The sequence below is a fragment of the Elephas maximus genome, chromosome 3 (genome assembly GCF_024166365.1).
Source record: "Elephas maximus indicus isolate mEleMax1 chromosome 3, mEleMax1 primary haplotype, whole genome shotgun sequence".
Classification (NCBI taxonomy): domain Eukaryota; kingdom Metazoa; phylum Chordata; class Mammalia; order Proboscidea; family Elephantidae; genus Elephas; species Elephas maximus.
The window spans coordinates 136683761-136709741 of record NC_064821.1 but is presented as its reverse complement, the minus strand read 5'-3'; the positions used below and the strand labels follow the sequence as shown (position 1 = coordinate 136709741).

The following is a 25981-nucleotide window of genomic DNA, read 5'->3' as shown; positions in this document are numbered from 1 at the left end:
CATTTCACAATTCAGCTCTATCTTCCAGAAGCTTAGGTTTATGAATGTGGTGGTGCAAGGAAGAAATAAAGGAAGGAGATGCTAGATAAAAGTCTGAGAAAATAGTGTTAAGCCAAACGTTTAGGATCATCATAACACAAACTTGGAGCACAGTGTGGTGAAAGACCAGACAGAAATAAGAATCAAATAATATAAACTTCAAAATACCCAGTTTTCCTCCGCCTTCACTAAAGAGGGTAACCATTAAACTAAACCGTTGTCAGGATGAATGACACATGTATGACAGCGATGTCTGAAGCACGTGGAACCAAAGCATTCCAAGAAACGTAGTTTAAAAAACTAAGAAAATAAGAAAAAGGTTTGTGTCTCCAGTTGGACTCCAGGTAAGAGTCTGGTGCAGGCAGGTGTCTGTGAAAAGGGACTTTGGATATCCTGTACTCTTTATTTTAGAGATAAGAAAACTGAAGTCCAAGAACCACATACCTTGGATTCTAGTCCAATCACTCTTCTATGCCACTAGCTAACTACTCTAATTTATGATTATCTAACTTAAACAAGGGAGAAAACCAGAAGGGTTTGAAAGGAAAAATCACAGGCGTTATTATCTTTAGTGTCATTATTCTGACCTACAAATTCAGACATTGAGATTTTCGGATTTTATTCATTGCTAAAGTAGTTCTAGTTATTACCCAAAACTCCTCCACCTCCAAGATCCGAAAGTTCTGTTGCTATACATCTCTCAATTGTTTATTTCCACAGGAATTTCCTCATCACTTTCATCATTATCTCATCTTCCAATCCACCCTACTCTCCACTCGCTTACTGGACCACCATTTCAACAATGACCCTTGACTTATTCCCTTGCCTTTTTATTATTTTGAATAACCCTAGGGGTTGCTGAACGATGATCAAAATCAAGAGACTGAGTCTAAATGTCTCTGCAGGATTTTGAACTTATTTCCTAAATTCATGCTTTCTGAGGTAAAATCAGGTGGGTCATTATTGCTTTTAAAATCTCTACAGCCCATTATTGTTAGTTAAACACACAGTCTTTTTTCTCCATCTCCAACTAAGAGAATACCTAAGGTTGCATATTTTTAATATATATGTATATTTTTTCATTTCATCAACATTTAACAAGCCAATATGTTTAAAATCTCATTAATAAAGCTGTGGCTGATTTACAATTTGCGATAAATCAAAAGATGCTGAGCTGAGGTTTATCTCTTTTTTTTTTATGGGGCAGAAAAAAGTGCTAAGCAAACAAATGATGTCAGTAAGATTAAAGTGGCAGTTCAGACTAGCATGGAAAAGAGCCAGAGTGGTTAGAAGTGTCATTTACATACAAGAGAATTCCATACCATCTTTATCTCTTCTTCAAAACTGATCTCCAAGGACCCAAACAACCTACTTCACCCCCATTGAAGAATATTTTCTGAAAATTTTCTTTTCAAAGTATTAATTTAAGCACTTGTCTTTTTAGCCGAGTCCTTCATCAAGACCAGCCCCAGCTGCTGCTCTATTATTTTCTGCCTTCTCACCTCTCCTGCACTACTTGCTTTATTTTTTGGTTTGTTTTCTTCTGGTTTTCCCCTACAGTGGAGCATTCTGCCCAAGACCTCAAAGTAAGACTCTGGAACACAGAGTAAGGGGAGGAAGTGAAGATTTGATGAGCAAGCTTCTACTCAGTTCACTTCACAGATTCTTACTCTACTTGGCACTAATGAATGGTAAAGGAGGAGGCAAAAAGGGGCAAAATTTAGTAGTATCAAATGAAATCAAGGAGACTGAAAATTCTGGCTTGGGAAGGAGAAATAAAGTCACAATGGTGACTTTATTCAAAGAAATTTTATACACTGAAACAGGCTATAAAGAAGGATGCTTCAGAAGTCGTAGTTAGGTACAGTACATGAAAAAAAGGTGTTTTTATGGCTAGCCTGGAGCAGATCCTAAACTGTGATTTTTGTCAGATTTTATAACTCAAGCAGAGTCAAGGCTAGCAAGTAATCCGAAGAGACCTTTAGGGAAAACATAAGCAATGTAGGTAGTGCTGCTGTGATTTATTTGCTACGTGTATCATACCTGAACCAGTGCTATAAGAAAAGGCTAAGAAAGCACCATCTCACTAACAGTATTTAGATCTACGTTCTTAGTAAGATTTACCTCACAAAAGCATTTGTTTTCACTATTTAAAAGAGTAGGAATGTCATCCTGGCCAAATCCTAATTTTGTAATTACTATCTATTGAATGAATACTATTTTTATCTGTTGAATGAATACTACTGTTAACGAGTAATCACTATATACTAAATTCCTACTCATGTATTTATTTAAACATCCCTTCTTTTTTGTATGGTTGTGGGTACTTTTAAAAGACTAAACGGGAGAGAAGTTTTCTATGCAAAGAGGAAACCTGAGTAAGTAGCTAAATACAACTATAAGAAAGATTCAGCAGGATTGGAACATAATAGCTTTGTTAAAGTTCAGAATTGTGTTGTTTTAGCTCCAAATCACCTCAGGGATATTCATAGATGATGATGCTCCTATCAATCAGGGTGGTTCACTCTGCCAGTAATCATCAACATGGGCGTTATACACATCTAAGAACTACCATTTGTTCGTATATTCATTCATTCAACAAAAAATTTATGGAGTACCTACTATGTCTCAACCAGTTAATCAGTTGCTGTCAAGTCAATTCCCACTCATGGCAACCCCATGTGTGTCAGAGGAGGACTGTGCTCCACAGGGTTTTCAATGGCTGATTTTTGGAAGCAAATCACCAGGCTTCCAAGCTCACCACAGGGGATACATTGGTGAACAAGGCAGATGAGGTTCCTGCCTTTAAGGAGCTTATATTACAATGGAGGAAAAGATAGGCAGTAAACAAATAAACCAATAGATAAGACAATTTCACAAGCTGATAAGTACTAAGAAGGATACAGAAATAGTGACATGATATCGAGTAATTTAGAAAATGTTTTTAACATATAGAATGGCTAGGTAAGGTTCTTCTAAGTGGATGCCATTTAAGTTGAATCCTTCAATGTCTGACACAAAGGCAACTGTGGAGGAAGTACATTCTACGAGGAAATGGTAAGTACAGAGGTCTTGAAGTGGCAAAGGCTAGGTGCAAAGAACCAAAAGAAGGTTAGTGTGGCTAGTAAATAAGAGGTTGGAGCTATGGACAAGGGCTAGATTAAAAAAGGCCTGCTGGCGTAGGTAAAAAATCTGGGTTTTTGTTGGGTGGTAGGAATATGAATTTGAGGATAACTATCCCACCATCCTAAGGAGATTATAATTTGCAGCTTCCCACATGCCCACTGAGAATCATGGTCTAGATCTTTGCTAATCAAACAAAGCAGTTAACAGCTTCTGTATCGACTGGAATTTTTTAGAAATTCAGATTATCAGGCCCCATCTTGGTTCTTCTGAATCAGAATTTGCATTTTAACAAGTTATTAGTATACATATTAAAGATTGAGACATACTCATCTAAAATGCTGCTCTGAAAAGTCAGTATCTGCAACTAATAGCAAACAGTGGCCTCTAATGCAAATTACCGGAGGTTGGGTTGGCAGCAAATTAAAAGAAAAAAAAAAAAATTACTGTGTCGTCTTACAGAGAAGGCAAATTCTGGATATTTCCAATGTCTTAACACAATGGGGTTAAATATGATCACAGACCTAAATACAGAAAAGTATTAAGAAATTAAGAAAGATCTTAAAAGATGTTATGAATTACACCTATTTGACATACACCACTTTCTCACAAGAAGAGCCAATTACCTGTCTCCTGACAATACCTATTTACTAACCGAGTAAAGCTCATCTCAAAAATATAACTCTAATAATGAAGTCCACCTCATTTCTATTGGGAACCCCGGTGGTGTAGTGGTTAAGAGCTATAGCTGCTAACCAAAAGGTTGGCAGTCTGAATCCACCAGGCGCTCCTTGGAAACCCTGCATTTTCAAACGTTTATCTTTTTTCCCGTTGTTGTAACTTTCTCTTTTATCTTAGCTTTTTAATTTTGAAAAATCTCTAAAGAAAAGTTGAAAGACTAGTATAGTCAATATCCATACACTGTTCACCTACATTCACTAATTACATTTTTATCTTTTTTCTCCCTCTCTTAATTTCTTCTGAGCCATCTGAAAGCAGGTTACAGACATCATACTTCATCCCTATAAACCTCAGCATATACTGCCTATAAACAAAGACATTATCATTTTTGATCCAGGATGCAATCAACAGATCACACATTACATTTGGTTTTCATGTCTCTTTAGTCTCCTAAACGCCTTCCCACCCTCCCTGACTTTTTTTTGGTTATAATGACAATGACACTTTGTAAGGGTCCAGGACAGTTATTCTGTAGAATGTTCTACAATATGGGTCTGTCTCCTCAGGATTAGACCCAGGTTAAACATTTTGGGGGGAGAATGCTACATAAATAGGTAAGTTTTCTTTTAACTGTCCTCATAGTTTCCGTGCGTATGTTTTATGTTCTCAAGTAAATTATTAACAACCAAAAACCAAACCCACTGCTGTCAAGTTGGTTCAAATTATAAATAAGTTCCTTGAAAGATGTGGCTTTGCATTTATTTCTTTGGTATTTCCCCAGAGAATGTAGTACTATCTCTGTATATATTATAAACTCAATAAATAAATGAAAAAGTCAAAAACAAAGTTGACAACTACTTCTAAGGATAGCAAAATATGCATTGAATAGCTTTATATCAGACTAAAAATGTATGGGCTTTGCCTCTAAAATTTTTCATAGAAATAATTAAGCATGTAAACAGTTTAGCACAGTGCCAAGTATCGTATGTATAAAATATGTCTATGAAAGAGCTGCAGTTAAGGCAGAGATCAAGCCAACTGAACTGCTGAGGTTAGAAGGATATAGGAATAAAGAATGTGGTCATCTATTATATCCCAAAATATTTTATGAGAAAATTGGGGTTTAAATGGAAGATTGGGACAAGAGCAGATTTAATAAAAATCTCACCTTTTAAGTCTCACTTGAATCAGATAGATTGACTAGTACTTTTTTTTAGAGAAGGAATAGCAAAATAGATCATTTAATTTCTACTTAAACAATAAAGGAGCTGAAAAGGATATACAGGGACAACAAAATAATGGCATTAAAATAAAAGTGTGTTATATAAGATGGAGTTCAGGGACTATTTTAAAAATTATTTTCAAAGCATCTGAATACAGTTTTGGAGCCCTGGTGGTGCAGTGGTTAAACTTGCGGCTGCTATCCAAAAGGCTAGCAGTGTGAATCCACCAGCAGCTCCTCGGAAACCCTATGGGGCAGCTCTACTCTGTCCTGTAGGGTCACTATGAGTCGGAATCAACCCGAAGGTCATGGGTTTGGTTTGGGTTTTAATATAGTTTTAGAAGTTTAGATTTAGATGATGCTTATTTGATTAAAGGTGAAATAAAAATGCCATCTAATATGTCATGAAAAGGAAAGGGGAAGCAGTAAATATGACTTGTTTAAAGAATTTCTTCTCTACAGAACAAGATATCAATAAATACTTTAGATATGGTATATTAGAGAATATTTGGTATATAAGCCATTCCTAATTACAACCAGGTTTTGAACTACCAGCTGACATTTTGAAGTACAGGCAGTCCCCAGGTTCTGAAAGTCCAACTTCCAGATGTACTTGTACTTTAATATTATGTAAATCAGCCCTCACTTTGAAACGAATGAACCCCTACTCACAAAAAATTCTTCATCACAATCTCCTTCACTTATTGCATGTGCAGATTTTAAGTCACTGAAAAAGTTTTGAGCCTTTTCTTGCACTAACCAAAGCCTGCTGCTGTCAAGTTGATTCCGACTCACAGTGACCCTATAGGACAGAGTAGAACTGCCCCGTAGAGTTTCCAAGGAGTGCCTGCTGGATTTGAACTGCTGACCTCTTGGTTAGCAGCCCCAGTACTTAATCACTATGCCACCAGGGTTTCCTTCTTGCCCTGAAGTAAGGCTAAGTAAAGTAGGGTATTGTATGTACCTGTTCTGACTTACCGACAAATTTGACTTGAAGACACAATTAGGCTGGGGTCTTAAAAGCTTGTGAGTGGCCATCACAACCCATTGGTCTCAACCCATTGGGAGCAATGGAGAAGAAAGAAAATAAAGACACAAGGTAAAGATTAGTCCAAAGGACTAATGGAACACAACTACCACAGCCTCTACCTGGCTGAATCCAGTAGAACTAGATGGTGCCTAGCTACCACCACTGGCTACTCTGACAGGGATCACAACAGAGGGTCCCGGACAGAGCTGGAGAAAAATGTAGAACAAAATTCTGACTTAAAAAAAAAGACTAGACTTACTGGCCTGACAGAGACTGGTGAAACCAGAGAGTATGGCCCCCAGACACCCGTTTAGCTCAGTAATGAAATAATTCCTGAGGTTCACCCTTCAGCCAAAGATTAGACAGGCCCTTAACACAAAATGAGACTAAAGGGCACACCAGCCCAGGGGCAAGGACTAGAAGGCAGGAGGGAACAGGAAACCTGGTAATAGGGAACCTAAGGTAAAAAAGGGAGAGTGTTGACATGTCATGGGGTTGGTAACCAATGTCACAGAACAATATGTGTACTAATTATTTAATGAAAAGCTAGTTTGTTCTGTAAATCTTCATCTAAAGTATAATAATAAATAAATTAATAAATTAAAATAAATTAAAAAACCTCCCGTGGTGGGGCAGGGAGGACACAATTAGGAATGCATCTCGTTCATAACCTGGGGACTGCCCGTATATCAACAAATGATTAAGACTAGCCCTCTACTCTGCCCCACACAAATATTTTTTAAGCTTTGTTTAGTATGTAAACCAAATGCTTTTAAGATAGCATTTGGGCTTCTCTTCCACTGATTTTCTTCTATATAACAACAACAAAAAACTATTTAAAAAAATGTACTACTACAAAAAACTACAGATATCTATAAATGTCTTATCTGGTGAGCTTCTGTAGATTTATATCTCATGGAAATAAAAGGCTGGTGTCATTGTCAGACATCCCGTAGTTGCCAGACAACTTTGTAATGCTGGACACAAAATACCCCTGAAAACCAAACAGGCAAGCTAACATTGTTTTCCCAAAAAAAAAAAAGAAAAAAAAAAAACACTGAATTTGAAATTGTTATGGGGAAACGTTCTTTGTAAATCAAGATATAGTCTGAAAAGCAATAATGCAAATAGATTAAAACCTACTGAACACTGCATAAAGATTGAATACTTAGCACATTTGCCCTTGAGATGTACAATATTACATAATGAATAGTTTTTATGACCCACTTAGCTAAATAAGCTCATGTTCCTTCTCATTTACAGAAGAGTTATTTGACTTGGCAGATGGATGTAGATTTTTCGTTCTAGGAAACAGTAATCACGGATCTTGCAGTGAGCTAATAATTATATGGCTAGATGATATGTCACATATCACTAGACTCTGCTGACACTCTCTAACAAGAAAGCCAATTTTAACTTTGTGTATCAATATTATTCTCTTGCTTCAGTGTATGGATTATAGTTATGCTGTATAATGTGATAAATCAATTCTGTAGCAATAAAACAAGTTCACCTGTTTTCAAATATAGCTAGTCCCCAACTTACAATGGGTTCTGTTCTGACCTACTCGGTTCTGACTTAAGCAGAGTACCTCTTTCTTTTTTCAATTTTCATTAGTATTGCTATCGGTATCTTTGTAAATCTGATCTTTGTCTTCGGGGGTTGGAAACGTTACATATAAACATATGACACTGATAACACCTACAAGTAATGTGTTGCAACACTGTATGTAGTACACATTACTAGAGATGCAAAAAAAAAAAAAAAGAACAGAAGATCTTTTAAGTGCAGTTCGTCATTACTTGTTGAACATGTGGTAAGTCAGAACTACCTGAAGATAAATGTCATTCTAAGCGTAGGACTTTATCACAAATACTTTTCTAATCCGGCTACTGAAATACAGTATTTGATTCAATACTACCTTTTCTTTTCATGAAGCCCAATTCCTAACCTCTTCAATATTTGTAGACAGAACTTCATTTATTTATAATTATAGTCACAGCTCCAGGCATTGGGGTAATGTGTGCTCCTACTGCTACAGAGATGGGTAAGCTTGATTTCATAAGGTAATTTCTTCTACTTTTCTTAAAATCATTTTATTAAATTATCTACCTATTTATCTAAAATCTCTGAGAATTTAGAAGACAAGATTATGTTAAAAATATAAGCCGAAATAACAGTTTTCCAAGAGTTCATAGCTAGTAATTATATAAATTACCAGTTAAGGTAATTTACGCTACAAAACTGACCTATATAGAGGACAGGTATTCATCAAATAAAAGAAATATTCCTCTATCATAAATTTAGACAACAGAATGATTTTTATTGCAGGGTATCTTGCCAAAAATATTTCATATTTTTAAAAGAATATCATACTAAAGAGCATGAATTTTCTCTTCAAAAAGCCAAGCCATTCATTAATTCATTTATTTGAGAAATATGTGAGTACATATTCTATGAAAGGAAATGTGCCAAATATTGTGAAGAATGTAAAATTATACAAAACTGGGTTGGTGCCTTCCCCCAGGAGATTTATGATTAGCTGAGATCAGCATAAAACCAAACCAGTTTCCGTGGAGTCGATTCCGACTCACAGTGATCCCACGTGTGTCAAAGCAGAGCTGCGCGCCATAGGGCTTTCAGTGGCTGATTATTCAGAAGTAGGTCACTAGGCCTTTCTAACGAGGCACCTCTGGGTGAACTGGAACCTCCAACCTCTCTTTAGCAGTCTACTGCATTAACTGTTCGTAGCACCCGGGACTCTGGGATCAGCACACATGTCCCTTTAAAATGCTTAATACCCTTCACATACAAAATTTCAGTGAGAAAATGTCAGAAAATATTTGTGAATGCTGTAAGTGGTGTTTACCTGATCTTGTAGTGACATCACTGGATTATTTTTGGTAGTGTTGATATGAAGGACGTGGTATTTGTTCTTTGCACACAGGTCATAGGCGATATTGGTAAAAGAGGTGCTTGCAGTTTTGGGGACTCTGTTATAAATGATCACCATGTCCTCTTCCTCATCTAAAGCTGCATCTTGCCGAGGGCCATCCATTGTATGTCGCTGCTCAATTTCTCGCACTTCATGTCTTGCAATAGCCCTTTCTGCCAAGAAAAACAGATATTAAGTTTTTAGTGAGACTGTAAGAAGTTATGAACATTGTACTTTTGACAATGATAATGAAAGATGAAAACACAAACGAAATAAAATAAAACACGAGGACAAAAGACCAAGGTATATAAAAATATGGATAAAGAGTTTGAGTTTTTAAGACTAACAATACAGCTGATTACAAAACAGCTATGGCCTAGGACATAATTTTCCTGTTCAGGGACTGGTAAGAGGAGGTGAAGAAATGTTTTGAGGAGCAAAAAATCAGAATCATCTTTGAAGGGTAATACACATACATGTACATCAAGAACAAAGGAATAAACAAGCCATCAAGTTTAGAATATCACACAGCAGAGTGCAATTCGAAAGTCACTTTACACTCTGAAAGAATTTCTACAGCTTCAATTAATTCTCAAATGCAGAGACAGATTGCATGGAATATTAAACTTCATGGTGAAAAAATGCACTTAGAAAATAAACCATTTATAATTTAAAGCAACGATTTCGAAATTTACTATTTAGGATTTAGTTAATCCCTGCCTTATCAAAATGTGGCAGGGCAGTGATTATAAATACTGATGTGAGTTCAGGTAACAAGAGTAAAAACAAAACCACCACAAACCTGTTTTCTTTTTGTTGTTGGGTTGCAGTTAAGTTCTGGCTATGTTTAATTCTTAAATATCTTGGTTTCTCTAATTCAAATCACTGTCTAGCACGCAACTTGAAAAGCAGTTGTATTCTGCTTTCTACTAACGTTTATTTAATGTAAACTTCAGCTTCGAATATTTTTTAGAATACGAAAGCAAGGGAGAAAGAGGAAAAAAAAGGAGGAAATGAGGAAAAAAACCTCTAGCAAGATTACATATTACTTGGCAGAAAGACAGTCCCTCACATGTTTTCAAACTAGATAGAGATGGTGGTTCCACAACACTGTAAATGACTAAATGTCACTGAATTGTTCACTTTGAAATGGTTAACGTTATATGAATTTTACCTCAAGAAAAAAAAAATTTATAAAGGGAAGTATTCTAAAATATAGTTATCTAATAATATGGCTTCATTTTAATAACAGTAACAGTAAAACAACCCTAAGAGCAGGGCTTCGCAACCAGTTCATTCGGTTTGACCCCCTGCTGAGAATTTACATCCCCCCCGCTCATATACTAAATCAGAATCTACATTTTAACAAGATGCCCAGGGGTGATCGAACCATAATGAACTGGTTCGAAGACTTGCCTAAGAGGCACTGTTATTATCATTTTTTTTTATCCTGCTTTATGTGAAAGTTTACAGAGTAATTTAGTTTCTCATTAAACAATACAAAATTGTTTTCTGACACTGGTTGCCAACTTCCGATGTGTCAACACTCTCCCCTTCTTGATCCTGGGTTCCCCATTTCCATTCATCCAGTTTTCCTGTCCCTTTCTGCCTTCTCGTCCTTGCTTTTGGGTTGGAGTGCCGATTTAGTCTCTACACATGGTTGAACTACCTGTGTTTTGTTTGTTTTATAGGCCTGTCTAATCTGTAGCTGAAGGGTGAACTTCAGGAATGGCTTCAGTACTGAGTTAAAAGGGTGTCCGGGGGCCATATTCTCAGAGTTTCTCCACTGTCAGACCAGTAAGTCTGGTCTTTTTTTATGAGTCTGAATTTTGTTCTACATTTTTCTCCAGCTCTTTCTGGGACCCTCTTTTGTGATCCCTGTCACAGCAAGTCATTGGTGGTAGCCGGGTGCCATCTAGTTGTGCTGGACTCTGTCTGGTAGAGGCTGTGGTAATTGTGGTCCATTAGTCTTCTGGACTAATCTTTCCCTTGCATCTTTGGTTTTCTTCATTCTCCTTTACCCAAGACAGAGTGGGACCAGTAGAGGTATCTTAGATGACTTCTCACAAGCTTTTAAGACCCCAGACACTACTCATGGAAGTAGGATGTAGAACATTTTCTTTATATACTATGACAGTTGAGAAGGATGTTGCCTGAGACTACAGTCCCTAGCCCTCAGCCCAATAATTTGGTCTTTCAGGGAGTTTAGATGTGTCTATGAAGCTTCTATGACTTTGCCTTGGTCAAGCTGTGCTGACTTACCCAGTACTGTGTAATGTCTTACCCTTCACTAAAGTTACCACTTATCTATTTCCTATTTAGTGTTTTTCCTTCCTCACTCCTCCTTTTCCTCGTAACCGTCAGGATTGTTTCTTTCTGTGTGTAAACCTTTTCATGAATTTTTACAATAGTGGTCTCATATGGTATTTGTCCTTTGGTGATTTGTTTCACTCAGCATAATGCCCTTCAGATTCATCCATGTTGTGAGATGCTTCTCAGATTCATCATTGCGTAGTATTCCATTATGCATATGTCCCATAGTTTACGTACTCATTCATTTGTTGATGGGAACTTAGGTTGTTTCCATCTTTTTGCTATTGTGAATAATGCTGCAATGAGCATGGGCGTGCATATGTCTACTCGTATGACGGCTCTTATTTCTCTAGGATATAGTCCTAGGAGTGGGACTGCTGGATCATATGGTATTTCTATTTCTAGCTTTTTAAGGAAGCACCGTATTTTACCCAAATGGTTCTACCATTTTACATTCCCATCAGCAGTGCAAAAGAGTTCCAATCTCCCTGCAGCCTCTCCAACATTTGTTATTTTCTGTGTTTTTGATGAGTGCCAGGAATGTCAGGGTGCGATGGTACCTCACTGAAGTTCTGATTTGCATTTCTCTAATGGCTAGTGATCATGAGCACTTCCCCACGTGTCTATTAGCTGCCTAAACGTCTTCTTTGGTGAAGTGTCTCTTCATATCCTTCACCCATTTTTTAATTGGATTATTTGCCTTTTTGTTGTAGAGGTGTTGAGTTTTCCTATATATTTGAGAGATTAGACCTTTGTCAGACGTATCATAGCCAATGTTTTTTTTTTTCCCTAGTCTGTAGGTTTTCTTTTTACTCTTTTGGTGAAATCTTTTGATGAGGATAAGTGTTTAATTTTTAGAAGATCCCAGTTATCTAGCTTATCTTCTGATGGTTGCGTATTGCTAGTTACGGTTTGTATCCTATTTATGCTGTGTATTAGGGTCCCTAGCTTTGACCCTATTTTTTCTTCCATGGTCTTTATAGTTTTTCATTTTATATTTAGGTCTTTGATCCATTCTGAATAAGTTTTTGTGTATGGTGTGAGGTATGGGTCCTGTTTCATTTTTTTTGCAGATGGACATCCAGTTTTGCCAGCATCATTTGTTAAAAAAGACTGTCTTTTCCCCATTTAAGGGACTTCGCCCTTTGTCAAAGATTAGGTGACTGCAGGTGGATGGATTTACATCTGGGGTCTCAATTCTGTTCCATTGGTCAATGTGTCTATCATTGTACCAGTACCAAGCTGTTTCTGATTACCATAGCTGTACAGTACGTTCTGAGGTCAGGTAGTATGAGTCCTCCTACTTCATTCTTCTTCAACAGTACTTTTCTTATCCGGGGCCTCTTCCCTCCCCATATAAAGTTAATGACTAGTTTTTTTCATCTCTTTAAAGAATGTTGTTGGTATTTGGATTAGGACTGCACTGTAATTGTAGATCGCTTTAGATAGAACTGACATTTTCACAATGTTAAGTATACCTATCCATGAGCCTGGTATGTTTTTCCATTTACATAGGTCACTTTTGGTTTCTTCCAGTAGTGTTTTCTAGTTTTCTTTGTATAGATCTTTTACATTCCTGTTCAGATTTATTCCTAAGTATTTTATTTTTTTAGGGGCTATGATAAATGGTATTATTCTCCTGATTCCCTTTTTGTCATTCTCTTTATTGGTGTATAGGAATCCAACTAATTTTTGTATGTTTATCTTGTACCCCGTTACTCTATGGAATCTTTATATTAGTTTCAGTAGTTTTCTCATAGTCTTTTGAGTTTTCTATGTATAGTATCATATCATCTACAAACAAGGACAGTTTTACTTCTTCCTTTCCAATTTAGATTCCCTTTATTTCTTTTTCTTGCCTTACTGCTCTAGCTAGGACTTCCAGCACAATGTTAAATAGGAGTGGTGATAAAGGGTATCTTTGTCTTGTTACTGTTCTCAGGAGGAATGTTTAGCCTCTCTTCATGGAGAATGATGTTGGCTGTTGGTTTTGTATCCAAAAAAAACCAAACACAGTGCCGTTGAGTCAATTCCAACTCATAGCAACCCTATACGACAGAGTAGAACTGCCCCATTGAGTTTCCAAAGAGTACCTGGTGGATTCAAACTGCTGAACCTTTGGTTAGCAGCCATAGCACTTAACCACTATGCTACCAGGGTTTCTTGGTTTTATATAGATGCCCTTTATTACACTGAAGAATTTCCCTTCTGTTCCTATTTTTTTCCAGAGTTTTTAACAGGAATGTGGGTTGGACTTTATCAAATGCCTTTTCTGGATTGCTTGAGGTGATCATGGGATTCTATTTTTTATTTCTGTAGAGGCACTATTATTATCCTTATTTAGATAAGGAAATGAAATCTCAAAGAAATTAAACAGTCACCAGCTGAGTAATGAGATCAGGATACCATCCTAGGTCTGACTTTAGTCTGTGCTTCACATCATTCTGGTTGTCTGAGATTTATTGTGTTTCTCTATTAGGATGGAGTAGAGCCTCACAGTTAAATACAGTATTACATTATTACAGACATAGGTTTCCCTGGGTGGTGCAAATGGTTAAAGCGCTCAGCTCCTAACCAAAAGATTGGAGATTTGTGTCTACCCAGCGGCACCTTGGAAGAAAGGCCTGGTGATCTGCACCTGAAAAATTAGCCACTGAAAATCCTAGGGAATACAATTCTACTCTGACACACATGGGGTGCCATGAGTCAGAATTGACTAGACAGCAGTAAAATTATAGAAAAATTATATTTCTGCGGGAAGTATAGAGCCCTGGTGGTACAGTGGTCAAGAGCTACGGTGAGCTACAGCTGCTAGCCAAAAGCTCAGCAGTTCGAATCCACCAGCCACTCCTTGGAAACCCTACAGGGCAGTTATACTCTGCCCTATAGGGCCACTATGAGTCAGAATCGACTCAATGGCAATGGGTATCTATTTGTAAAATATAAAATATTATAGTTAAAAATCAGAGGTGAGCTGACTTCAAGGCTTGGTTTTTACATATTTCAACCTCTTGAAAAAAAATACTCTGGTACAAGATGGGCATCCATCTCACCTGTTTTTTCCTTCTCTTGAGCTTTACCGAGATATTACATCTCAAATCATCTGTCACCTATTTACAAACTTCTCACATGAACTATGACTATTTTCATCTTTTATAAAATTTAACAAATGTCATTATAATAAATGACATAAAAAAGAAGACAAAATCCTTCTGGATTCAAAAACAGGGCAAATAATTTCTCTAGAAAAGTACACTGAATAAGCTGACCTTGAAAGGACGGAGATGGCTTTCAAAACGCAGAGAAAGACAATGGAGGAAGGTGTGAAAGTTCAGGGAATGACAAAAAGTTGATAAGTAACAGATACACTGGTAAATTTGATTACAAAATTGTTTAACAGTAGTGCGAAGCAGATGCAAAAACATCTATGACAGTTTTAGGCTGCACTGATAGGCATGTAATTATCATAGTAACAAGTGCTTCCACTTAGTGGGCCTTTATTGTGGGCTAGGAATAATTCTACCTCTTTAAATGTGCATCATTTCATTTACTTCTTCCAACAATGCTATAACATTATATTAATTTAAACTCAGATTAATCACAGAATTGTTAAGAATAAAGTCAGATTCAAACTCCTATCTGTCTGATACCAAAGCCTATATTCCTAACCAAAATACAGTATCTTAAACCACAGGAAGGAATAGTTTCTGAAAAATCTGTATTCAATTGCATAGGAATATTATGTGTCGTTTTGGGCACATTTTAAGAGGTACATTAAAAACTAGAGTGTATTCAAAATGGAAATGAGCTGGATGGACCATGTCATACAAAGAATTGTTGAAAAAAATTCAATGCTTAGAAAAAAAAAATCTAAAAAAGAACTAAAAGTTATCTTGGAATGTTTGATATCTCAAAAAAGATTGATTTGAGATAGACCCTATGCTAATCCTGTCTCATCAACATAACAAAGACAACCCATTCCCAAATGGAATTATAGCCACAGGCATAGAGGTTAGGATTTACAACACCTATTTTGGGAGGACACAATTCAACCCATAACAATCATCTTGGCAAAAACTGCTCATATGACCCCATCTACATGCAGGAGTGGAGCCCTGGTGGTACAGTGGTTAAGGTAAAAGGTAGGTAGTTCGAATCCACCAGCCATTCCTTAGAAACCCAATGGGGCAGTTCTATTCTGTTCTACAGGGTCGCTATGAGTGGAAATCGACTAGATAGGAATGGGTACGTGCATGGGTAGTGGTGAGAAATTTAGTCCTAGGGTGTGTAAGTGCTTCCTAGCAATAAGTGCATACTATGTGCGGGAAAGTACGACTGTTTGGTGTTAGCCATTTCCTCACATTCAAACACAAAGCAGGTTCATGGATGATAAAGCAGGACACAAATGTGAGATATCAGAATTTTCTCCATTTCTACATGGAACATAGCATCAATTTTGGCACCAGGAAGACCCTAGCACGTTCTGGCATTTTCTCTTGGGACAGCAGCAGAGATGATGATGCTTGATTGAAGATAGTTGCCCAGTGAACAAAGAGGTGACCAGCACACACCTGAGAGATGGAGAGGGTTCTACTTTTTATTTTTAAATACATTTGAGACATTCTTGTGGGATTTCTAGACATAGTCGGAAAGGTATTTTAATGGAGAATGAGGTACTATGTGAACATCTGGAGTCAAGACCAATTAAAAACTAGGTTTTTAATGTAATATATACATATCAATATATGTCACGGGGCTAGTGTGAAGGAAACTTACATGATCTATTTTAGTCAGTGAATTTCAGGTGCCCATGGACTATGGATGTAGTAATGTGTAGGCTGCTGATGATCTACATTTTCAGGAGAAATTTCTGAACTAAAGATAGAAATTCAGGAGTTCCAACACAAAGACAGCAGCTAATGTCAATGGCATGAGTAAGATTAAGCAGGCAGAGTACAGAGTTAAAAACTTGTTGGGCGTTGCTAAGTTGAAACAGAATTTTGAGACCACTGCCCTTGACTTAAAGATCTCTACTACCAACACTACCTATAAAATATGTTTAATACAACAAAAAAAATTCTTTAGTATCACTGCAAGATATGTGCTTATTTATTAATGAGCATTGTAAGTGTTTTTGACCTTGTTGTCCACTTTCAAATATTCATTGTTTAGTACCACTTCAACAGCAGTTCCACTCTGTCCCATAGGGCCGCTATGAGTCGGAATTGACTCGATGGCACTGGATTTTTTGGATTCAACAGATAATGAGTATTAAGACATACTTGTGTCACTCTTAATGATATGCCTTTGGATGTTTCTTGAGGACGTTAGTGGGCATAGTTGGGCCTCACTACTACAGAATACCTTTAACTAGAATAAATCTCTGATGGCATTTTTTTTCCCAGAGTGAAAATAATATGGATAATATGTGATAATATGGAAGATGTGAAGAAGATAGTAAATTATTCACAAAAGACACTTAAAAATTACTATTAAAATGTAAACACTGGGGGGAGAGGGTGATACAATAGAAGGAACTAAACTATACGTATGCTTTGTCATCCAGCTAAAATATTAATTTTGATACTAAACTAGCAGGAAAATTCAGAGATTTTCTCAATTCTTAGAAGTCCAAACTGCCATTAAAATAGGCATGGCTTCACTGTTGAAATAAATGCCATACCAAGATTAAAGCATTTTCAAAATTAAGAAAGAAATGCCAGCACTGTCTACAAAGCTGAATTATTTTCACACTTCAACAACTGCACCTGGTGCTTCATTCACTGGTAAGTAAAAAGAAAAAGAGCAACTGAGACTCATCTCCAGCTGGGTTTGGAGATCATTAACTAAAACTTAATGCAACAGCTGTTCGAGAATTAGAATTAGTGATGCTGAAAACTTGCTATTATTTCACAAGTTTGATATACATCACTTTCTAGAGAACTGGTTTTCAATTTGAGTATATCAGAATCACTTGGAGGGTATCTTCAAACAGATTCTTACCTCCCTCTTACTTCTCCTGCCACAAGTTACTAATTCAGTACAGCCTGAGAAATTGCATTTCTAGCAAGTTCCAAGATTATGCTGTATGATGGTCCAGGGACACTTTTGAGAATCAGCATTCTAGAGAGCATTTCTGTTGGTTTATTAAGAAGACAGAAGCAGAATATATTCTTTTGCACGTAACGAATTAATTGGTGCCCCCATTAATTTGGAATTTGTGATAATTTTAGATATGGCTTAGTTTGTGGGAAAAAAATGCTACTCAACTTCATGGTATAAACTAGTTGTGAGAGTGTTCTGATCATGACATCTGTTACCCTCTAACTCATGGCATTGATTCTACTGGGTTACATAGGTGTTCTATCTCCCTCATTGCTCCTCACCAACCATTAGGTCTTGTAAGGCTAGGCAGTTCCTCCTTCGAGGATGCTTTAACCATCATTATGGGAAGCACAAGTAAAATGTTTAAACTACTCATGAGAATAAACTGTTAACAAACCTTTGAAAATGCAACATTTATTAATTCTGACTGACCTTCATGGTATGCTCCCCTGACATTTTTAGTCTGAGATTATCACTTTTGGGCACAGCCATGAATTCAAGAACTATGTTATAGTCCATTTTGTAACATTCTACTATATATGAAGAAATTCTGATTAGACTACAATTTCCAGTCCTAACTTACTGAAATTACATGAAGAAATTCTGATTAGATTACAATTTCCAATTCTAGTTTACTAACTAAACCACCACCCATCTATCAGTTTGCCATACTGTTGGGGCTTGTGTGTTGTTATGATGCTGGAAGCTATGCCACCAGTATTTCAAATGTCAGCAGGTCACCCCATGGTAGACAGGTTTAAGCAGAGTTTGCAGATTAAGACAGATTAGGAAGAAAGGCCTGGTGATCTACTTCTAAAAATTAGCCAGTGAAAACCCGACGGATCACAACAGAATATTGTTCAATATAGTGCTGGAAGATGAGTCCGCAGATGGGACAGCACCAAAATATACGGTGGCCACAACAATGGACTTGAGCATACCAATGATCCTGAAGACAGTGAAGGACCAGAAAACATTTCACTCTGTTGTACGAAGTGTCACCATGATTCAGAGCTGACTTGCTGGCAACCAATAACAAGTTTACTGAAATAGTTAAAAACTGAAGTTCAAGTAGACTGCATATTACTCATTGTTATTTAAAACTGAAAAATTGAGTTTTAAAACTAATTTTTTATATTTTATAAGGAGCTTTTAGTTGGATTTTAGCTTTCTAGATGGATTTACACTTTTAATGGGCTTTTAAACATTATTCTAGAAAAGTTCATTTTTAAATACAAACTTTCAACATTCTCTTCTTTTACATTTTGTCTGTGACAAATAACAGTATCCTGTTAACTACAATTCTTTATTAGTTGGCAATTCCACATGCCTACGGTGCAATAATAAGTAGAAGTCTCAATAATGACCTGCCATACAGGAAATTCTATCCAGCCTTATCAGTCATCGAATATTAAAACTTGACCATATGTGTCTTAAAACATGTTTTACTGTATTTTGATTATGTAAAATATTGATAATCCAAGTGTCATATGGAAAAAACCCTCAACTAAGTAAAACATTCTTTATCTTGCAGATAACTGAACATTTACCACACAATACTATTAACAGTCACTTTAGTATCTACTTTATAATAAATTATTGCAAAACAATCTGTACATATCCTATATCAGCTTTCAAACCCATGTACTTTTTAACTGATTTTCCCATGCTAAAAATAAAATTATAATCATTATGTAAAGGTACCCATTGTTGAGTCGATTCTCACCCACAGTGACTCCATGTGTTTAAAGGTATAGGTTGATAAAATTAATGCGGATGAAGGCAAAGTAACAACTATGCAAAACTATTTATTCCTTAACCTTTTAATCTCCTTGAATCAGGCAACTTAAGTAAGTACATTCTAATTTTGTATTATTAAACCAAAAACCAAACCAGATGCCATCAAGTTAATTGCAACTCATGGTGACCTCATGTGTGCCAAAGTAGAACTGTGCTCTATAGAGTTTTTAATGGCTGATTTTCTGAAAACAGATCACCAGGCTTTTCTTCCAAGGCACCTCTGAGTGAATCTGAACCTCCAGCTCTTCAGTTAGCAGCGGAGCATGTTAACTGTACTACCCAGGGACTCTACACTGAGACCAAACAAACTGCAGAAACTTAAAAATCAGAGAAGTAGAATTCATGTATCTTTTGGGGAGAAAACATAAGTTTTTAAAAAACTACCTTCTTTCTATAAAAGAAAGGTGATGACTGTTACCCAGCACATTGTACAAACTCAAAAGATTTGTTTAACGAAAGCAACATGGTATTACTAAATTAAACCATATAGGAGATACAATCTTTTACTGAGCAACCAAAGGAAGGATGGTGTTAAAGTGAAGGTTTCATGTGATTTGATCTCTATTAACCTAGCAATGTTACACACAGCATGTCAAGATTGTTTTATGCAGGTATGACATTCTGAGTGTTTAACACCTAAGCCTCAGGGCTTTTTCCTCTAATGGCACCAAGAGAAGACTATGGATCAGAGAAGTTAGAGATTAACATGTTCAAATAACCAGCACACACAACGGTTTTCAAACCCAGAAGAATCTAAGAATCATATGGAGAGTTATGTTATCTTAAAATGGATTCCAGGGCATAACGATCAGAGATTGGGCTGGGGAGGTACTGGGTAATCAGTATCTTTAAAAAAATTCCCAAGGTGATGTAAGATCCCAGATAATCTAAAACCTGTACCAAATAGGAGCCATTAAAAAGCATACTGCAACAATACTGGAATCTGGTTTATACATTTTTGTTGACTCCAATTTGTGACCCTGAGAGTACCACTCTCTATTTTGCCCTTCTATAACTAACACATCACGAAAGAACTCTTTGGAGGAATGTAGTAATGCAGTTCTATCTTATTTCCCAACTTTGGCTTTCTTTGTTTTTAAGTGGCCTAAGATAAACTAGATACAATAAGTTTAAACAAAATGAAATGATTTTAATGGAAATTAAGTTTTATGAAAGAAGTTATATAATTAAATCCATTAAAGTAACCAAATTTTTAAATCCATACTTATAATTATTAAAACTAGTATTTCGCACATTAAAAGTAAACGATTCAAACACCCCAATTAAAAGGCAGAGATTGTCAGACTGAATAAAAATGCAAGACTCAATTATATGGTGCTTATAGGAAACCCACTTTAAATAAAAGAAACAAATAAGTTAAAATGAAAAGAATGGAAAAAGATATATTAAAAAAAAAAAACCCAGTATATTATGAATCCAAAAAAGGTGGTGTAGCCATATTAATAACAAGATTTCAGAGCAAAGAATATTACTAAGGGTCAAGAGGATTATTTCATAATTATCAAAAGGACACAACAATCTGAAACATTTGTGCATCTATAAGAGATTCTCAAAACATACAAATAAAAAACTCAAAAGAAAAACAAATCCATAAGTATAGTCAATGATACCACCATCATTCTCTCAATAACTGATAAAATGGATAGACAGAAAATCAGTAAGGATACAAAAAACTTGAACAATATTGTCAACCAATTTGAACCTTAATGACATTTATAGAACACTTCAACCAGAATACAGATACATACTCTTTGCAAGTACACACAGAACACTTAAGATAGACCATATTCTGAGTCATAAAACAAAGAATTCAAATCATCCCAAGTATGTTCTCTAATTACAATGGAATTAAATTAGAAACCAATAACAGAAGGATATTTGAAAAATCCACAACTATTTGGGAACTAAATAACATGCTTCGAATAACCCACAGGTAAAAGTAAAAGTCAGGACCTGGGGACAATAATTTCAGGAGACATCCAGGCCAACTGGCATTAACAAAGTTTATTAAGAAAATGTTCTACATCCCATTTTGGTGAGTGGTGTCTCAGGTCTTAGAAGTTTGGCACAAAGGAGAATGAAGAAAACCAAAGACACAAGGAAAACATTAGCCCAAATGACTAAAGGACCACATGAACCACAGACTGACTCCACCAGCCTGAGGCCAGAACAAGATGGTGCCCAGCTACCACCAATGACCGTCTTGACAGGGAATACAACAGAGAGCCCTGGACAGAGCAGGAGAAAAATGTAGACCAAAACTCAAATTCACGTAAAAAGATCAGACTTAATGGTCTAACAGAGACTGGAGAGACCCCCAAAACTATGGGCCGCCTCCAAAACAGAAAAAGTCAAAAGGAAAATTAGAAAAGTATTTTAAAATTAATAAAAATGAAACATCAAAATCTGTGAGATATATCTAGCAGCGCTTAGAGGGAAACTTACAGCATTATGTGACTATATTAAAAAAGAAGAAAGGTATAACTACCATCAGTGACCTAAGCCCCATCCTAATAAACTAGAAAAAGAACAAATAAAAACAGAATCAGTGAAACTGAAAACAGAAAATCAACAAAGAAAAATCAATAAAACCAAATGCTGGTTCTTAGAGAAAATGAATAAAATTGATAAACCTCTATTACCAGACCAATAAGAAAAAGGAAAAAAAGAAACAGGTTATCACTATTAGGAATGAGAAAGGAAATAGCAAATACTACTACAGATAACAAAGGAATATGATAAACAACTCTACACCAATAAATTCGACAACGGAAATGTAATGGCCAAATTACTTAAAACACAAGTTAATGAAGCTCACAAGAAGCAGCAGATTAAACTGAATAACATTTTATTAATTAAAAAAAATTGAATATATAGACAAAAACCTTCCCACAAATAAACCAATAGGCCCTGATGGCTTTACTGGGTAATTCTATCAAACATGTATTAAAAAAAAGAGAAATGAAGATGAGAGAACACTTCCCAACTCATTCTACAAGGTCAGCATTACTCTGATACCAAAATCAGACAGACATTACAAGAAAACTAGCAACTAATACCTCTCATGAACAGAGGCAAAAATTACTCACAAAATTTAACAACTAAATCCAACATACATAAAATAATCATCATCATATCCATGTTGTTTATCCTAGGAATGCAATGTTGGTTTAACGTTTTTAAAAATCAATGTAGAGACCTGGAGAAGGAATCACGACGGGCAGGAAACCATTACACCAGCACTGAGGCTGTGCTCTCTGGCTGCTGCTGCCTACCCCACCCTTGCCTCCGGTGCACATTAAAGATCCAAAACCATGACTGACTCCAAGTACTTCACAACCAATAACAACGGAGAAATCTTTGAACTAAAGGCTGAACTCAACAATGAAAAGAAAGAAAAGAGGAAGGAGGCTGTGAAGAAATTGATTGCTGCTATGACCGTGGAAAGGATGTTAGCTCTCTTTCCAGATGTAGTGAACTGTATGCAGACTGACAACCTAGAACTAAAGAAACTCATATCTCTACTTGATGAACTACGTCAGGAGTCAGCCAGACATGGCCATCATGGCTGTCAACAGTTTGTGAAGGACTGTGAAGACCCCCATCCATTGATTCGAGCCTTGGCAGTCAGAACCATGGGCTGCATCTGGGTAGACAAGATTACAGAATCTCTCTGTGAGCCCCTCCGGAAGTGCTTGAAGGATGAAGACTCCTATGTTCAGAAAACTGCTGTGGTCTGCATGGCAAAGTTCCATGATATCAATACCCAAATGGTGGAAGATCAGGGATTCCTGGATTCTCTGTGAGATCTCATAGCAGATTCAAATCCAATGGTGGTGGCCAGTGCTGTAGCAGCGTTATCTGAAATCAGCAAGGCTCACCCAACAGCAATCTACTTAATCCAAACCCACAGAACATTAATAAGCTACTGACAGCCCTGAATGAGTGCACTGAATAGGGCCAGATTTTCATCCTTGACTGCCTATCTAACTAAAACCCTAAAGACGACCGGGGGGCTCAGACCATCTGTGAGCAGGTAACTCCCTGGCTATCCCATGCCAACGCAGCAGTGGTGCTCTTGGCAGTAAAAGTCCTAATGAAATTTCTAGAGTTGTTACCCAAGGACTCTGACTACTACAATATGCTGCTGAAGAAGTTAGACCCTCCACTTGTCATTTTGCCGTCTGGGGAGGCAGAGGTGCAGTATGCCGCCTTGAGGAACATCAACCTAATTGTCCAGGAAAGGCTTGAAATCTTGAAGCAGGAAATCAGTGTCTTCCTAGTGAAGTACAACGATCCCATCTATGTTAAACTAGAGAAGTTGGACATCATGATTCGTTTGGCATCCCAAGCCAACACTGCACAGGTTTTGAAGAACTGAAGGAATATGCCACAGAGGTGGATGTTGACTTTGTTCGCAAAGCTGTGCAGGCCATGGATGGTGTGCCATCAAGGTGGAGCAATCTGCAGAGCGCTGTGTAAGCACATTGCTTGATCTCATCCAGACTAAAGTAAATTATGTGGTCCAAGAGGCAACTGTTGTCATCCAGGACATCTTCCTCAAGTATCCCAATAAGTATGAAGGTACCATTGCTACTCTATGTGAGAACTTAGACTGGCTCGATGAGCCAGATGCTCGAGCAGCTATGATTTGGATCGTGGGAGAATATGCTGAAAGAATTGACAATGCAGATGAGTTACTAGAGAGCTTCCTAGAGGGTTTTCATGATGAAACCACCCAGGTGCAGCTTACTCTGCTTACTGCCATAGTGAAGTTGTTTCTTAAGAAATCATCAGAAACACAGGAACTGGTCCAGCAAGTCTTGAGTTTGGCAACCCAGGATTCTGGTAACCCTGACCTTCGAGACCGAGGCTATATTTACTGGCACCTTCTCTCAACAGACCCTGTCTCAGCCAAAGTAGTAGTCTTGTCTGAGAAGTCACTGATCTCCAAGGAAACAGACCTTACTGAGCCAACTCTGCTGGACGAACTAATCTGCCACATTGGTTCTTTGGCCTCTGTGTACCATAAGCCTCCCAATGATTTTGTAGAAGGAAGTTATGGAATCCACTGCAAATACTTGCCAATTCATCATGGGAGCACTGATGCAGGTGACAGCCCTGTTGGCACCACCACTGCAACCAACCTGGAACAGCTCAGGTTATACCATCTCAAGGTGGCCTTCTAGGGGACCTTTTGAACGTTGACCTTCGTCCCCTGGTCAGTGTGCCACAGGTATCATCCATAGAGATGGGAGGAGTGGATCTCTTGGGAGGAGGACTAGATAGTCTGGTTGGGCAGTCCTTCATCCCATCATCAGTGCCTGCAACCTTTGCTCCTTCGCCTACTCCTGCTGTGGTCAGCAGTGGTCTGAATGACCTTTTTGAACTATCCACAGGAATAGGCAAGGCACCTGGTGGATATGTGGCTCCAAAGGCTGTCTGGCTGCCTGCAGTAAAGGCGAAAGGCTTAGAGATTTCAGGAACATTCACTCACTGCCAAGGACACAGCTATACGGAAATGAACTTCACCAATAAAGCTCTGCAGCACATGACAGACTTTGCCATCCAGTTTGACAAGAACAGCTTTGGTGTCATCCCCAGTACTCCTTTGGCCATCTATACACCACTGATGCCAAACCAGAGCATTGATGTCTCCCTGTCTCTCAACACCTTAGGCCCAGTCATGAAGATGGAACCTTTGAATAACCTGCAGGTGGCTGTGAAAAACAATATTGATGTCTTCTATTTCCGCCGCCTCATCCCACTCAATGTGCTTTTAGTAGAAGATGACAAAATGGTGCGCCAGGTCTTCCTGGCAACATGGAAGGATACTCCCAATGAAAATTAACTTCAACTTCAGATTAAGAAATGTCATTTAAATGCTGACACTGTTTCCAGAGAATTGCAAAACAACAATGTTCATACTATTGCCAAGAGGAATGCTGAAGGGCAGGACATGCTGTACCAACCCTTGAAGCTCACTGACGGCATTTGGATTTTGGACAAGCTATGTATCCACCCAGGAAACCCCAATTATATGCTGCCACTGAAGTGTAGAGTTCCTGAAGTCTCTCAGTACATCTATCAGGTTTATGACCCCCAACCTAGACAACAGCATTCTGAAAAACTAATGGGCTGGTCCAGTGTTCTCCAGCCACCCTGTGATTGGTGCACGCCAAGAGCTCTTAACTAGAAGAAATTGTATTGATGTATAGAGAATCTGAACCCAAACACACTGAGGCCACCCATCAAGGCAGTGACTAGTCTAACCTGTGCTAACATTAGGGCACAACCTGTTGGATATTTTTAGCTTTCTGTGAACATTTGTAACCACTGCTTCAATCACTTCCGAACTCTCGCCGCCTGCTGCTGCTGTCTGTCCTTACTTGTGGGCTTCTCCATGCTGTGCCAACGGCTAGTGTTTTCTATACCCGCTCTTGAGTGTGGTTTGATATTTTGTAATCGAGAGCTCATTTCAAAAACAGAAAAAGGAAAAAAATATTAAAGCAAAGAAAAATGTCACTGAAACATAAAAAAAAATCAATGTAATTCACTGTATTAACAAGTTAAATGAAAAACTGTATGATCATTTCAACCAAAAGCAGAGAACGCATTTGACAAAAATCCAACATCCATTCTAGATAAAAATTCCAGCAAACTAGGAATAGAAGTTCCTCAAACTGATAAAAGAACATCTTTGAAAAACCTA

At 37.4% G+C, this 25981-nt stretch overlaps 1 protein-coding gene and 1 pseudogene across 6 annotated transcripts in view; one reads left to right on the top strand and one right to left on the bottom strand.

Annotated features, from left to right (window-relative positions):
• Window positions 1-25981, bottom strand: part of HS2ST1 (heparan sulfate 2-O-sulfotransferase 1) — a 224509-nt gene that overhangs the window by 38433 nt on the left and 160095 nt on the right. For all 6 annotated transcript variants that reach the window (XM_049879684.1, XM_049879679.1, XM_049879680.1 and 3 more), the window contains one exon: window positions 8965-9203. In XM_049879684.1, coding sequence (XP_049735641.1) covers window positions 8965-9153 — 189 coding nt within the window. In that variant the 5' untranslated portion in view covers window positions 9154-9203. The remainder of the gene's footprint in view (window positions 1-8964; window positions 9204-25981) is intronic.
• Window positions 22528-25465, top strand: LOC126073315 (AP-2 complex subunit beta-like; annotated as a pseudogene).